General features: G+C 37.4%; 2 protein-coding genes across 7 annotated transcripts in view; one reads left to right on the top strand and one right to left on the bottom strand.

The window, feature by feature from the left end:
* The window catches only part of MED12L (mediator complex subunit 12L), a 334,555-nt gene that overhangs the window by 211,037 nt on the left and 106,591 nt on the right, over positions 1 to 16,927 (bottom strand). For all 6 annotated transcript variants that reach the window (XM_030822722.1, XM_030822724.1, XM_030822727.1 and 3 more), the window contains exon 16: positions 16,500 to 16,676. In XM_030822722.1, coding sequence (XP_030678582.1) covers positions 16,500 to 16,676 — 177 coding nt within the window. The remainder of the gene's footprint in view (positions 1 to 16,499; positions 16,677 to 16,927) is intronic.
* Positions 6,490 to 12,334, top strand: GPR171 (G protein-coupled receptor 171). The gene is made up of 3 exons (XM_003256299.4): positions 6,490 to 7,043; positions 9,182 to 9,270; positions 10,730 to 12,334. Exon 3 carries the CDS (start codon positions 10,783 to 10,785, stop codon positions 11,740 to 11,742), a length of 960 nt encoding a protein of 319 aa, XP_003256347.1. The 5' UTR covers positions 6,490 to 7,043; positions 9,182 to 9,270; positions 10,730 to 10,782; the 3' UTR covers positions 11,743 to 12,334.

The raw sequence follows: 16,927 nt of genomic DNA, 5'->3' as shown, positions 1-16,927 counted from the left end.
GGAGGGTGTGCCATGAAGATACAAAATCTAGAAGCACTTCTTTCATCTGGCTACCATAGGAAGAGAGCCTAGAGCACCCTATGAGTTGAAATTGACACCATGGAAGGCACACTGAAGACATGGTACAAACCCAGTCCTGGTTACAAACCTGAATGCCTGCATCAGTCCTCACCTAAAACCATACTCACAGCCAATAAGCCCAATTTTAGTTGGTTTCTTTTCTCTTTCTTTCTTTCTTTTGGCAACTACAAATGAGAAACTCATGATACACTGGCTTTATCTAACAGAGTAATCTAAAGAGTTCAGAAATTCTAGAAAACACCCTCACACAAAGCTGTACTTCTGCTTGATGATGTTAGTCAAGTATGTGTCATTAGTTCTGTGTTCTATCCTTAACCCTATCGCTGCCATCTGTATCTTTCAACTCTGGAGAAAAAGTATCAATAAATACAAAAAATATCTGTAACATTACGAGATAATATTATACAAATTACAAATATAACAGATCACTCCCCCAAAATGACATGGGATTTCTTTTGGGTAAGCAGCAGTGTGAGGGTTTGTGTATTTGGTACTGTGTGGTCTTCAACAGTAAAAGCCATTACTTCTTTTTGTTCACTATTTTCCACCAGACTCTAATGGCATGTGGATTACCGTTTCAAGACAAGACATCCCCGTCAAAAAAACCACTTTAACAAAATGTAGTTTTTCTTTCCCACAGGTCACTTTTCAAAATGTTTTAACCACTTCATAGTACTGCTTGTACAAAATGATTAAATGTCGTATTAATTTCTCTGCAGTAAATGTATGTGATAAATGTTACATGTAAATCAGCTACAAAAAAAGAAATAAAAAAGTGTGCCCCAAAGCAGTCTCAAGATTTTTAGGAAATATGAGATGTTACTGCATTCCTATCTCCCCCTGCTTCAATATAAGTTGGATGTAAGTATGAAAGGGGTGTTATAAAAATAGGCCCACCTCAATAAACAGGAAAATATATGACAGGTATTCTCACTGATAAAGCTTATAAGACTACTTGTTACTTTTTGATGGTGTTCATTGTATGATTCTATGGCTTGTCTCATGGTCACAGTCATAGCCACTAGCCAGTTCACTCCACTTCCTAAATATTGTATCATGTGTTTTGGGGACCTGTGATACAGGACTTAGGACCAGGAAGTAAATTTGTTCTTTATCAGCCTCCAGGTGTCACCAGCCTTAACCCCCATGGTATCAACATGGCAAGGGAAGCCCATACCTGCACTACTTCTCCCTTCTCTCCCAAATCCTCCCTCATTTGATGACCTGCTAAACCTGCCCCAAAAGTGTGTGACAAAGGGCTTACTTTCCTATCATTCCATTTCCTGACACAAATGAACACCAAGAAAACATGGCCCTCATCATATCCATACAATATTACATATTACTTAAATTCTTGATTTTTCTATTTTCTTTTTTTGACATAGAGTCTCGCTCTTGTCCCCCCGGCTGAAGTGCAGTGGCGTGATCTCAGCTCACTGCAACCTCCACCTCCAGGGTTCGATTCTCCTGCCTCAGTCTCCCAAGTAGCTGAGATTACAGGTACCCGCCACCATGCCTGGCTAATTTTTGTATTTTTAGTAAAGATTGGGTTTCACCACGTTTGCCAGGCTGGTCTCGAACTCCTGACCTCCGGTGATCCGTCTACCTCAGCCCCCAAAGTGCTGAGATGACAGGCGTGAGCGCCCGGCCTCAATGTTCTATTTTCTAAGCTAAAAGGGTCTCTACATTTAACTTGCAGCTTTTTTCAAGCTGTTAGTTATGTTGTACTTTCAACCATTATCTTTCTAAAGGAATACTAGCTCTCTCTGATATCATATTGACTGCATGAGAACATAATCCTTATAATAGCCAATTTCAACTCCACATCAAATTCACTTTCTTGTTAAGAAAAACAAGCAACTATAAAAAAATTGTCATGGCCAAGTGTAGTTCTTATCTGGCTAATAGTATGAAAGTAGTTAGGTGAAAAGTAAGAAAAATGGTCTTATTTTAAATAAGAAAACCAGCATTTCTATCAAGGCCATTCAAAATAAGAGCTCCTTAAGTGTTTACAAAGTACATTCAGAATGTCCTGGCTAATGACAGATGAAGCTCTGAGAAACATTTAAAACCTAAATGAAAAAGAAGAAAATAAAAATCTATCTAAGCTATATCAAATAAAAACTTTGTAAGCCAATAAGCCAAATTCGCCTTTCTATCTGACCAAGCTGCCTCTCTCCTCAGACTTCCTTTCCCAGGACTAAAATCTCAGTCTCCTCTCCTCCCTCTCTACCCGACCCTGCAGTGATTTTACTTCTGCAGTGGTTCTCAGCTATTCCTCCCTTCCCATGTAATTTCAGATCCATATTGCTTCTCACTTAAAATGACTACAATCACTCCTTAACTGGTTTCTCATCGTCCACTTTCTCTCCTAACCAAGCAAACTCCAATGCTGGCAGATTTACCTAATACTGCCGAATTGACAGCTCCTTCCCTTGTATAACCATGAGCTCTCCAATGCTTACTTTATTAAAATCCCAGGGAGCATCCAAGATTTGGTCTCAATCTTTTCCTCACAGAGACACCCAAGCCCCCAAATGGCCTGACAGTCCCCTCCAAAATTTCTCATACTCCAATCATCTGTGTCATCCCCCAAGCATGCCACCTTGCAGCTCATTCTGAAGAAGCTCCCGTTCACCCCACCACAGTCTGGAGCATTACACTTCCCGGATTCCCACAGGTTCTAACAGCACATAGCAGGTGATAAGATTCCTTATCATTCCTTTACAAAGCATAAAATATTCTCCAGGATAAGAGCTCAGGAGGCAGCCCGTAATCGATGAATATTTGCTGTTATACTTTTTCATAAATACTTGATCAAGAAATATTCACATGGCTGGGTACAGTGTTGTGCCCCTGTAGTCCTAGTTACTCAGGAGGCTGATGCAATAGGATCGCTTGAGCCAAGGAGTTTGGGACTGTAGCAAGCTATGATTAGACCTCTGAATAACCACTGCACTCCAGCCTGGACAACGTAAGATGACCCTGTCTTAAAAAAAAAAAAAAAAAAATCACATGGCTAGGAAAAGGGAGATGTTCTCCAAAGAACTTTCTCCTGGAAAGTAACTAACGAGTTTTTATAATGTGTTCTCTGCTTTGAAAATGTGTTAGTCATGGTCAGGCACGGTGGCTCATGCCTGTAATCCCAGCACTTTGGGAGGCCGAGGTGGGCAGATTACGAGGTCAAGAGATCGAGACCATCCTGGGTAACACGGTGAAACCCCGTCTCTACTAAAAATACAAAAACTTAGCTGGGCGTGGTGGTGGGTGCCTGTAGTCCCAGCTACTCAGGAGGCTGAGGCAGGAGAATGGCGTGAACCTGGGAGGCGGATCTTGCAGTGAGCTGAGATCGCACCACTGCACTCCAGCCTGGGTGACAGAGCAAGACTCTGTCTCAAAAAAAAAAAAGAAAAGATAATGTGTTAGTCATAAGTTCATAAGAAATGGACCATAAACAAACAAATGGGGAAAAAAAAGCATGAAATTCAGTGACTAAAAAGAAACAAGATAATCTTTAAAAGTTCTTTATTATAAATTTCCCCTCCATAAATTATCTTTTTTAACCATGGACCAAATAGCAGTCACACCTCACAACCAAAAGGTAAAATGAAATGTTGATGCAATAACATCAACAAAAAGGCAGACAACCAAAAGGACTGCCAAGGGGAAATGACACAGTAATGTGCCCAGCCATTCTTTTCACTGAGTTCACATTCCAAGAATATGCAAAAACAAATCTGCCTTCAAATCATTTCCAAACATGTATTCTCCACTTCAGTAAAGAAAAAAAAAAACAAGGCAGAATTTAAATAATACAGAAACAGTAACATGGAAACCGTATGTCTATATTTCACTTTAAAACTACACTGCTTAATCACATCAGTCACTCTCAGATTTAAAGCTACCAATCTCAGAGCACGGAAAAAAATCTTTGGGCTAACCCAGGAGGGAAAGAGAATTATGTGCAAAAAAAAAAAAAAAAAAAAAATTATTTTCTTTCAAAACATAACCCTGAAGCACAACGGCTACAGAGAGAGGGCTGAATTGGAGTTGCACAGGCTGTGGCAGAAGTGACTGCTCATAAAAATCTTCCATTTGTAAACTATTTTGATGTAAGAGCGTCCCAAATTCACATTCCAGAGGCTGAAAACTCCATGAGGAAGGCAGGAACAGTGGTACACTGTTCTACCACCCAATGGCATGCAAATTCAAATGGTTACAAATACTAAATGGGAAGGGGGACTGGACTGACCTGATGGTCTCCATTGTAATCACTGTCCCCAGCACTTTCATTGTAAGAAGCATAACTAAGAGCTGGGATGCCAGGGTCTAACTGTGCAGGCTTAAGTGGGCCTTAATTTCTCTGCACCACAGTTTCCCCATCTGTAAGAGGCAGAATCTCCTGTATCTCATGGCTTGTTTTAACAAAAACAAGTCCTCAAACCCGTGCCTGGCTGTGGCAGTGACCACCGACCCCAACATTCGCTTTCCCCTTCCTCATTAGATCCAAATGGCTTCCACGATATGCCGAAAAAGCACATTTTAAAAACGCTAAATATTCAAAGCAAATATTTCTACTGAAATACTGTTGTTTGGTATTCCTGTTCAATAAAATCAAAAGCACATTTTGTATGGACAGGGGAGTTGACTACAGAAAATATTTTCTTTCTCAATTCATAACTTGGAGGACAGTTTAGCTTTAATTTTTATTTTACACATACAAAATATCCATGAAATATTCATAAGTAATGAATAGATTACTTCTTAAACAAAAAGTACAGCCATGACCAAGGTAAGGGAAAAATAACTTCACCTCACTTCTTCCCGCTGGGGTGTGTATTAGCGATGACATGCAACTTCCCGGAACACTAAGTACAGTCACAAACACTTGTCCTCAGTGAAACAGATAGAAAAAAGTGGCTTATAGAAAATCAAATGAAACTCGTATTAAACAATGAAAACTACACGTGTTTCCACTGTGAATAAACTTCCACACAAAGCCAGGTTGCCTAAGCTCATTCTCAAAAGGAGGAATATGATTCATCTCTCTATTAAAAGATTAATTCTCACTATTCTAAAAATTAAATAGAACTCTGAGAACAAGGGCACTTCAGTGCTTTCACATTTGGCAATCCAGACACAGAAATTGTGGCCTGAGTAGATTTTTAAGTACAATTGTTTGTACTTTTCAATTGTGTCTATAACCTTAAAGTGAACCAGGGAAGTAAACATATAAAGAGACCTAACGAAAAAAAGCAAAACAGAAACTCTGTCAAAAATCTTTCATCCCAGTTTTCTCCACGCCATGGTAAAATCATTCACCACTGTTTGCAGTCAACTCCACCCATCTCTAAATTCTCTCCCTTTCATCTCCTCTACCCTCCAGTGAATGTAAACCCTGATCACTTCTCACTTACTTGTCTGCAAATGTATCTTTTCTACAAGTATGTTCTTCAATGAGTCCTGTACAATGTTGAAGCATACACATCTTAAAAGAAAGATCCTTTCTTAGCACTATGATGATGAAGTTCACAGTGGTTCTTAACATAAAATGTTTGAGAAACATTTGCTTTTTCCCTCCTAGTTTATAATTTATGGTCTTCACTGGCAAAAATAATAATTATATGAATTTGGGAGAATGTCAGAATACCTGAGACGTGACCAATATCATCATAAGCATCTTTACATTTTTTTCAAAAGTCTCCTTAGACCTTCCCTAAATTCTCCCTAGCTAGATACTTCTCATTTCATCTTTTGAGACATTTTTCTTTTTAAAAACTAATACCAAGGGATTAATTTTAGATCCTGGAAAGGTATCTTCTTTTTTTCTTATCTAGAAAACTGACCAAGTATTATTAAAAGAAACCAAAGCACCTACCAAGCCAATGAAGCATTAGAAGAAACCAGACCCTAAATAACCAGGGTTATTTGGCTTTGCATTTACACATCAACTTTGAACCAGAAAATTCAGAACTCTTGAAAATATGTTTGTTAGGTCCCCCACCATGCCAGGCTTTTCAAACATTCAATAAACATTGGTTCTGCCACAGACACAATGAACATTTAACCAACAACTTAAATACACACTGTAGGGTTTCTTCACACACAATCTATTAATTACTAAATACTATTTCAATTCATTAGACTGAGTCAAATAGACAAATACTTATTACAAGTCTAATCTCATAAATTGAATATATATTCTTCAATGAAAAATTATAAACTATAAAATAGTATGAAAAACATTTAAGTGGAAATACATAAGCATAGAAAAAATTTAAAACTTATTTACCAAAAATATTAACAGTAATTATCTCTCTGCATGATATTCCTTTTTTATTTCTATTTCCAGATTTTTCTATAATGAACACAAAATTAGATAAATAAAATATATACATTAGCTGACTCTAAAACACATCTTTTTGTTTACTTCTTTTTTTAATAATAGGTGTCTCAGCAGGAATAAAAACTGCAACTGTTTTTTAAATTTTAATTTTGAAATGCTGTGTTACTATGTATACTGAAGAAATATTTGCTTAAACACCTTATATCTTTAATTATTAATCCCCGTCAAGGCATAAACAGTGATATTCTTTGAAATCATTATGACACAGAACATATCTTGGATACTTTAAAAAAAAAAAAGGCTAGGTACTAAAATAGACAAATGAAGATCTTTTCTCTAAAAAATATGACAAGCAAATTGCTTAAGAAAGCATACATGAAATTGTATATATGAAAAAAACTTCTTTAGGAGACTTTCATAAAGTTAAACTACTTGCAAACCACAGTTTCATCTACGTCAATATGCAACATTTTAAAACCACACAAAAAGGAAAGGAAATTTTTAGTAAAGCCAGCAGCCTGCAATGGGGCTGCTACTGCTGCGGCTAACCAAACAGCTCATGCTTCTCTGAAGACTTGCAGCAAGGCCTGCTGAGGCTCACAGAAGATAGCCCCAGGTATGTCTTTTTAAACACTTAATATATTCAAATGCTTTTCCATGGAAAACAAAATTGTGATTTTTCAGTATTTAAGGCTTATAAGTAGAAAAAGCCAAGCTGTATAAAAAAGCATCGATTTTTAATCTCTAAATAGGTCCTAGCTGTGAATGATACTATAATTTTCTTATATCTGATGAACCCATTCATCTGTCTCCAAAAGACAGGATAATTGACACCAGACTGAACACCTAAGTGAGAATAACTATTCAGTAACTCAATCTTATAACTGGGTGGGGATAGAGGCCATGCTGTAGATCTTGACAACAGGGAACAACAGGCCTTAAGATGACTTTGCTCTACAAACATTACAATAGGTGATTTCAAGAAGATTCCACTGTGATTCCCATAGAAAATCTAATAAGCTTTATTTTGTTTTTGTTTTGTTCTGTTTTGTTTTGTTTTTGAGGAGTCTCGCTTTTTCGCCCAGGCTGGAGTGCAGTGGTGCGATCTCCACTCACTTCAACCTCCACATCCCAGGTTCAAACGATTCTCCTGCCTTAGCCTCCTGAGTAGCTGGGATTACAGGTGCCCGCCACCACGTTGGCTAATTTTTGAATTTTTAGTAGAGACAGGGTTTCACCATGTTGGCCAGGCTGGTCTTGAACTCTTGACCTCAAGTGATCCACCCGCCTTGGCCTCCCAAAGTGCTGGGATTACAGGCATGAGCCACTGTGCCCAGACAGTTTATTTGTTTTCTAAGCAATGGGCACTCTATCCAAACTACAGAGACAGTTAAAATCTTGTATTGTTGTTGCTGGACTACTTCTGAGTATCTCACATTTTCACCGGTAAGTAACTGTCTGGTAAAATATTTATTAAGCACTTAGTTCTCAAACTTGTGACACAGAACACAGGATGTTATTATACAATAGTTTAACCTCTAATTTACATAAGCAAAAATTTTAAATAAACAGATTTGTTTTTCACTGCAATTTAGACAAAAGTTCACGAACGCAAATGTGAGAAATGTGAGATGCTCCATGATTCTTGAGAATTACTGAATGATTAGTTACTCATTTCAAATAAATTTTTCACGTATGGTATATATCGTCAGTTCTAGTTACAGAGAAAATTAATCAAAAGAAATTACTCTAATTCTTCTCTTTACTGTATAAGTCTCATTGATACAATAGTCTTATTTTATAGTTGTGCAAGCAATGGAGCACTTAAAGAAACACATTATGTTACCGTTATTATGTAATATTTGAAATAAAAGTGCATAAGCCAAAATCCTAGGGCCTTAGAAAGTAACAATAAGCAAAGATGTGACACTATATCAATGCACACGATTACTAGTTTTTCACATAAAGAAGAAAAGTATGTTCAAAATTCCAAAGTACAAATAAATGGTAACTATCCAAATTCATGGTCGCCAAGGACATCGGTAAAGCCTGGAGTAGCTTTCAGATGTGAGGAGCTTCCTTAAAGCTCTGGAATAAGCAGGATTCAGGAATAGGAAGGATAAACGCAGAGAGCTTAGAAGATGACCAATAAGAGCAGATCTTAGTCCTGCCTGAACATGCTGTGAAAGCTTGAGGAACACACCAGTGCCAGCCCTCAGTCTCCTCAACTGACTTGGGGATTAGACTACAGGCTATCGATAAAGTTTCCATCCATCCTTAAAATCCTATGACTCCAAAATTTCTATCACATGCAAAAATACAAAGGCGGGAAGGAACTGTACACAGAACGGTAGAGATCCCACCAATCCCAGTCTTAATCTGGGATGTAAGTTGAGATGTTAGAGAGAAACTAGGCTGTGGAAGCTTTGAGAGCAAAGTTGGTTTAAACTTATTGGATAGGGCCTAGGTTTTGTTTTTAAATGTGCGTGTGAGTGAGAGAGAGTGTGTGTGTGTGTGTACGGCGTGCATGTGCGTGGCTGTATGCATAAAACATCAAAATATATGAAAAGCCTAAATTTATATTCTTAGTATTTTGGTCAAAAGTTAAAAATGAATAGTTTATTTCAGCTTTATTACATAAAAATTGTTTAGAACATAGTTCCTGCCCACACAGTAAGCCCTTAGTAAAGACTGGCAGATACAATAATAATCATTATCATTTCTATCATCATCTTACTATTATTATTGAGGCAGTGTTTTGGAGTGGTTTTGAATGTGATTCTGAGATCAGACTGACTGAATTGGAATCCTGGCTTTGTATCTTACCAGCTACACAACCTTGGGTAAGTAACCCCACTATGCCTCAATTTCCTCATCTGTAAAGCAGGGACAATAACAACACCTGGCTTATGGAAATGACAAGAAGTTAAATAAGTACATGTAAAGTATTTAGCATAATGCCAGATACAAACCAACTGCTTATTTTCATTGAGTTTGGTAAAGAATGACATTATTCATGGACTCTAACGTGCTAACTCAGGTAGGGAAAGAGAAAGGGCATGTAGCCTTTAAGCAGCACTTGAATTTAGAAAGCTTTGTGTACATCTGCCTTATTCATCTGTTTGCATATATTATTTCATTACAAATGCACACAAAGGATCATTAACTAATTGGGGAAATTAAAATTTAAAAAGATGTCAGAAGTTTTATTCTCTTATTAAAGGGCACTTACAGAGTAGCTGATCTGGCCTTCTATGTTGGTCACTATAACTTACTATTTGCTTCTTTTAAAAAGGTTGTATTACAATATAAAACGTTTCCTTGCTAAAATACAAAAATAATCTTCAGGTCTTTAAAACAAAAGAACATTGTTTAAAATGCAAAAGGGGGACCCACACCAACAGGCAGCACCAGAAAGGTTACTAATGTACCCTTAGCTCTAAGCATGTCAGTTTGAATAGACCAGGTCAAAGGGAGCCCTCTATCAGTTTAACTTGAGCTTACAAACCCGCTCAATGTTCCAGATTTGGGAGGGACATGACAAGATTTCATTGTCACTATCAGTGGTGATCACAGTAGTTCTAAGGGTATGTCTTATGCTTCTGGGCTTTTAACTGCTTCAAAACCCACAATGAAAGAAAAAAAAGCGACTCAAGTGTTGAAGTCAGATGTTTTGATACTAATATAAATAAATCTTTCTCTAAGGATTTTGTAACCAATGAACATACATCCATGTTCTGGTAGTTGTGGTTGGTTTGTTTTTGTTTTTTTTTTCTGTTTGTTTTTGAGACAGTCTCGTGACCAGGCTGGAGATTTTCCATCAACTCCTTACTTCCCCTGTTAGCCTGGGTTCTCCCAGCCTTAGGAGCCACATGAATCTATGGAAAACAAAAAACTAAAACAAGAAAAACACCAGAAGGCCTCATTGAAAGCTCTTCATGCTCAACCACAACCCTAGTTTCCTCTTTCTACTTCTCAGAATCTCGGTTCACTTATCTCCTCTGCAAACTAACTTCCAACCCAACTGGTAACAAGAACTACCAGAATGGAAAAACCTGAGGTTGAAAATATCCCTAACAAAAGCAAACTGCATGGGATTTCCTGAAAGTCACAAAATCAGACAATGGAAAACCCAGGCATCTTCACAATCTAGTATGTTCTCACCAGGCCACATGGTCTGGTAAGTTCACCAATAAAATTCTAAGAACTAGAAAGACAATGGTATTGTGAAGACAAATGTCTTTTAAAGAAAATAGTTGCTCATTTTAATTACTAACCTCCCTTTCCCTGTTTCTTTTACAGAGTCTTAGAAATTTTTTCTTTTCAATAAGCAGTCATCCTTACTTTCCCTCAAGATGACAAACAGTTCGTTCTTCTGCCCAGTTTATAAAGATCTGGAGCCATTCACGTATTTTTTTTATTTAGTTTTCCTTGTTGGAATTATTGGAAGTTGTTTTGCAACCTGGGCTTTTATACAGAAGAATACGAATCACAGGTGTGTGAGCATCTACTTAATTAATTTGCTTACAGCCGATTTCCTGCTTACTCTGGCATTACCGGTGAAAATTGTTGTTGACTTGGGTGTGGCACCTTGGAAGCTGAAGATATTCCACTGCCAAGTAACAGCCTGCCTCATCTATATCAACATGTATTTATCAGTTATCTTCTTAGCATTTGTCAGCATTGACCGCTGTCTTCAGCTGACACACAGCTGCAAGATCTACCGAATACAAGAACCTGGATTTGCCAAAATGATATCAACCGTTGTGTGGCTAATGGTCCTTCTCATAATGGTGCCAAATATGATGATTCCCATCAAAGACATCAAGGAAAAGTCAAATGTGGGTTGTATGGAGTTTAAAAAGGAATTTGGAAGAAATTGGCATTTGCTGACAAATTTCATAAGTGTAGCAATATTTTTAAATTTCTCAGCCATCATTTTAATATCCAATTGCCTTGTAATTCGACAGCTCTACAGAAACAAAGATAATGAAAATTACCCAAATGTGAAAAAGGCTCTCATCAACATACTTTTAGTGACCACGGGCTACATCATATGCTTCGTTCCTTACCACATTGTCCGAATCCCATACACCCTCAGCCAGACAGAAGTTATAACTGATTGCTCAACTAGGATTTCACTCTTCAAAGCCAAAGAAGCTACACTGCTCCTGGCTGTGTCGAACCTGTGCTTTGATCCTATCCTGTACTATCATCTCTCGAAAGCATTCCGCTCAAAGGTCACTGAGACTTTTGCCTCACCTAAAGAGACCAAGGCTCAGAAAGAAAAATTAAGATGTGAAAATAATGCATAAAAGACAGGATTTTTTGTGCTACCAATTCTGGCCTTACAGGACCATAAAGTTAATTACAACTTTGAAAGAGGAAAAAAAAAAAACAAAAAACTGAGTACGAAAAAATACAGTTAGCTAGCAAATATGGACAGGTTTACTTAGAAATCCTGTTTCTAAATGCAAGTCAAGCTTTATTGTTGGGCTTGCTGCTACTCATTAACCCAAATATTTGTACAAAAAACTAACGAGTCTCATTGAATGAATGTAAAGTCCTGCAATATCCTTGAAATCCAAAAGACGTCCATGACATAGACCCAAAGGTATTCATGAGCTATTCATTTAAATGCCTGGAACTGACTTCTTGATAAAAATATGAAAAATAATTTCCATGTAGGTTACCAGAAACCCCACCAGCAACATAATTTTAAAGCCTTTCAGATTACTTTTAAAAAATGCAGCTTACATAAAACAACTTGTGCCTATTTTATTTCTAATCCATCACTTCAAAAGATGGTAATCTTTCAGCTCATTACTCCTCCAATTTTTAATGTCGAATTTTTTTCCTAACACAATAACCAAAAGCTTTTATTTATAAAAAGGCTTGAAAAATATAGACAATCTTTAATGTATTATTTGTACTTATATTCTATCTGTAGGTTATAATAAAGGCTTCCTGATGTTAGTAATAATACATTTAGTGACTTCTCATTTCTACTTTGAAGTAACATGAAACACAGAGGCCCTGTAACATTTCAGAGGGAGTTGTTAAGTTATACTAACTACTGAAACTAGTGTTTTGGAACTAGAAAATCACATCGATAGCACATCAATGGTAAAACAGCACCAGTCAGATGGTCTTTATAAAATAGATACACTGACTTCACATAGCAAGGCCGTGTTAGGAATGTAGCACGGGCTGAGCTACTCAGTGCCACCCAGGTCCAGAAATATGAGCCTGACTCCATGTAGGGCCCCAGTTTAAAGTATAGGTGACTCCAGCCGGACGTGGTGGCTCACACACTTTGGGAGGCTGAGGTGGGAGGCTCTCAGGTCAAGGGTTAGAGATTAGCCTGGCCAACATGGTGAAACCCCGTCTCTACTAAAAATACAAAATTTAGCCTGGTGTGATAGTGCACGCCTGTAATCTCAGCTACTTGGGAGGCTGAGGCAGGAGAATCATTTGAACCTGGGAGGCAGAGGTTGCAGTGAGCTGAGATTGCACCACTGCACTCCAGCCTAGGCAAAAAGAGTGAGACTCTATCTCAAATAAATAAATAAATAACAATAAAGTATAAGGTGACTCCAGCTCTCAGAGTCACAACTCTGATCAAATTATCTCCACTGCTGGTGATGCATAAAGAATATACAGCATTAAATAAAAGACTTATTAGGAAAAGGAATACTGGAAAAATCTAGATAAGCATACATGATGACTTTGTGTTTTTTATTTCATTAGTAAAATAAGCCCATATAAAAATAGCTGGTAAATCCATTTGCATTAGCTGCAATGATGAAGAAATGGTGTTCCTGGAAGCTAGGAAAACAACTTTGATTCCAAACTCATTTTTGCATTTCACAAATTATTTTCTAAAGCTTGAAAATCCTATCTACAATTCCATAAATATATTCTGACTCTGCAGTGAATAATAAATGAGAAAATGCATGAAGTGCCTATTATAAAACGTACAACAAGATAATGCTATACAATTCTAGCTAGCTAATGGTAATGACAGAAACTCCAGCAGCCTCACACATCTGACACAGTGTAAATGACTTACCTCAGTGGCAGGCTGGCAGAATGCCTATCCACTAGAACCTGTGTTTGCTGGTAGTCTAGGAAACATGGTTCACTAATGGACAGATCAAGTATTATTCACAGAATAGCATCATGAAACTACTTTATTTTTCTGAATCTTTGGTCAAGCCCCCTTTAGTCCTCTTCTCCTTGGTCTTCATTTAGTAGGGCCCCATAGGAGAGATGGGGAGATGGAAAACACTTTTCTTAACCATATTTTTATAGTTTCCTCACATGCAGTGAGAAGCTAGTTAGATTTTCTCTTTTTATTAAGGGAAAAAAAAAACAGTAGCATTCTTAAAGTCAGTGTTATATTAGCATATCCTTTGGCTTCTTCTGAATTGAACTCATGGTAGCAGGGAGTTTAGGGCAACCAGTGGTGGAAGGCTATTAAAAAATGTATCCTACACTATCAATTGTCTAGCAGTTCTTTCATGAATTGTTACAGTTAAATTATCTCATGATTCATTATGACACATGGTCACTGGAAATCATTTAAGCTCTTTCTTCCAAGGAAGTAGAATGTTAAATGCAGGGAATGGCTGTAAAACCAAGGTCACAGGAACAACAGAATAAAGAAGCTGAGGCTTAGTGTCCAGCTCTGACACCCAGACACCTGGGAGAGAGACATGCAAAGCTCTGTTTACCCAAGAAAGGAACACATAACCCTCAACCATTCAACCAGTTTCAACCACTTTCAACATTTTGCCATCTTTGCTTAATTTCTCACCCCCCTTAATTCTTTCAAGTAAACTTTTTATTAATTTCCGATTTACAGAGAAGTTGCAAAATAGTACAGAGAGTTCCATACGCCATTCAGCCAGTTTTCTCTAATGTAAATGACTTAAGAGAACCACAGTACATTTGTTGAAACTAAGAAGTTAACACTGGCATATTACTATTAAATAAACTCCGGACATTAATATCGTCTCCCTTTTTTACCCTGAATATTTTAAAAACAAATCCCAGACATCATGATAGCTCATCTATTAATTCTTCAGGATACATCTCTAAAATATAAGGCTACCCTTTCTGCTCCCCTAAATAAACTGTGAGATTATTCCACTATATTGTAAATGAATAATGTCCATAGGCAACAGTTGAAAAGTATAGATACTATTCAGGCAGTGATAAATGAGAACAAACTTTGGCAAGTTTTGACATATCCCTGGACACAGAAAAATTAACAAAAAATGGATTAATTGTAATAAGGAAAAAAATATGGGTTTGATAATTTGACAAGTTTTGAAATGGCCCTGGACATAGAAAAATTACAAAAAAAAGAGATTTTAACTGTCATAAGAAAAAAATATATGGGTTTGGTAATTTTGAAAGTCATTTCAGGAGATATTCCAAAATACCAAAATAAATAAATAAATCAATAACAGAATACTTAGTTTTGCAGATCAAAACTCCTAGAAGACACCCAGAAAGTAACATAATACACCTACAATTACTTTTTCTTTTTTTTTTGAGACAGAGTCTCGCTCTGTTGCCCAGGCTGGGGTGCAGTGGCGCAATCTCAGCTCACTGCAAGCTCCGCCTCCCAGGTTCACGCCATTCTCCTGCCTCAGCCTCCCGAGTAGCTGGGACTACAGGCGCCCATCACCACGCCTGGCTAATTTTTTGTATTTTTAGTAAATATGGAGTTTCACCATGTTAGCCAGGATGGTACTGATCTCCCGACCTCATGATCCGCCCACCTCGGCCTCCCAAAGTGCTGGGATTACAGGCGTGAGCCACTGCGCCCGGCCCAATTACGCTTTTTATATGCAAAAGTAACACTCAATGAAAAAAATGACTCACTGAAATTGTACTTAAAATAAAAATCCAGAAAAAAAGTTAGTGAATCCAAGAATAAACTCTTTTTTCAAATTTTGACCCAACTTTTATTTCTAATATTAAGAAACCAATTTTGTTACCCTTTAGAATAAAGCACATCACTTTGCTAAGATTCAAATGGTAAGTTTCCTGCCAAGCATTTCCCATTTGCTATACAATTCTTAAATTCAACCAGTCCAAATCTGAGCCTATCTTGTACAAGCCTCTATGAAGTCTTACCCAATTTTTCAACTAAAACGCTCTTGTTCTCTCCAATACTCATTCTTTGAGAGTGGAAGGGGCCCAGAAATGTCAACTGGCTCACCTTCCAGTGAGCATTTGAGTTTTTACTCAATTATTGCACGTATTTGAGTGCTTGCCATTTATAGATGTTTGTCTCCTGTCTTTCCTATGCCTCAAAATTCTTACTGACATTTGTCTCCCGTCTTTCCTATGCCTCAAAACTCTTACTGACTAGAAGTACCTACCATAATACAGTGCACATAAAATCTACTCAGTAAATTTACTTTCAAATTAAAACACATTTACGCCTGGCACTGTGGCTCACGCCTGTAATCCCAGCACTTTGAGAGGCCTAGGTGGACGGATCACCTGAAGTCAAGAGCTCGAGACCAGCCTGCCCAAAATGGTGAAACCCTGTCTCTACTAAAAATACAAAAAATTAGCCAGGCATTGTGGCGGGTGCCTGTAATCCCAGCTACTCGGGAGGCTGAGGCAAAAGAATCACTTGAACCTGGGAGGTGGAGGTTGTCGTGAGCCAAGATCGTGCCACTGTACTCCAGCCTGGGCAACAGGAGCCAAACTCCGTCTCAAAAAAAAAAAAAAAAAAAAAAAAAAAAGAAAGAAAAAAAGCACATTTAGATATCACCTGCAGTGACTCAAATGCTCTTTAATAAAAGGATACTAATACAGAAAATTTCATTTTCTAAATCTAATTAGCCACTAATATCACTACAAATTTGGACAGCATCAGTACATAAGCTTAAGATCAGAATTAGAACAGAAGCAGGAGCAAATGCAAAAAACTCACCTGCTATCATTATGTATTAGTCAAGAAAACAGTTGAATAATCTGATGTTTAACAGTTATTGATCTTATAATAAAATAATCAGGGTTTAGATTAACTGAAGCAATGACTTACCAGAGGTATAGGAAAATGTGTTGCATACTGTAAGTGGCGAAGGAGGTCGTAATTAGATGGAAAAATTAATTCCCTTGGCTTTTCCCTCTTCACCAACTTCTCACAATTAACTGACATTCTTCTGCCCAAGGAAGTGTTGGCATTCTCACAGGATTCTCCAGGCATAGGAGAAAAAATCTAAGTCATGTAAAACAAATGTTGGAGATTGTAAATGAAAGACAGCAAAACCAAACCACAGTGCTACATACCAAAACACAGACATAAGACACTTATACACCTTTTCCTACTTAACCACTTGGCAAAAAAATATGAAGAAATTTTGTTAATTTCCACAAAATTCATATTCAGATCAGTATGAATCTGTGAGCATCACCCTCCATTTTCTAGATGAGAAAATGACAACCACACACATAAGAAATGTGTCTACA

Source organism: Nomascus leucogenys, chromosome 11 (assembly GCF_006542625.1).
Source record: "Nomascus leucogenys isolate Asia chromosome 11, Asia_NLE_v1, whole genome shotgun sequence".
Lineage (NCBI taxonomy): Eukaryota > Metazoa > Chordata > Mammalia > Primates > Hylobatidae > Nomascus > Nomascus leucogenys.
Note: the sequence above shows the minus strand (reverse complement) of the source record. Positions and strands in the feature narration are given on the sequence as shown.

Excerpts from the sequence above, each read along its gene's own strand:
- GPR171 (XM_003256299.4), top strand. The coding sequence starts at position 10,783 with ATGACAAACAGTTCGTTCTTCTGCCCAGTTTATAAAGATCTGGAGCCA.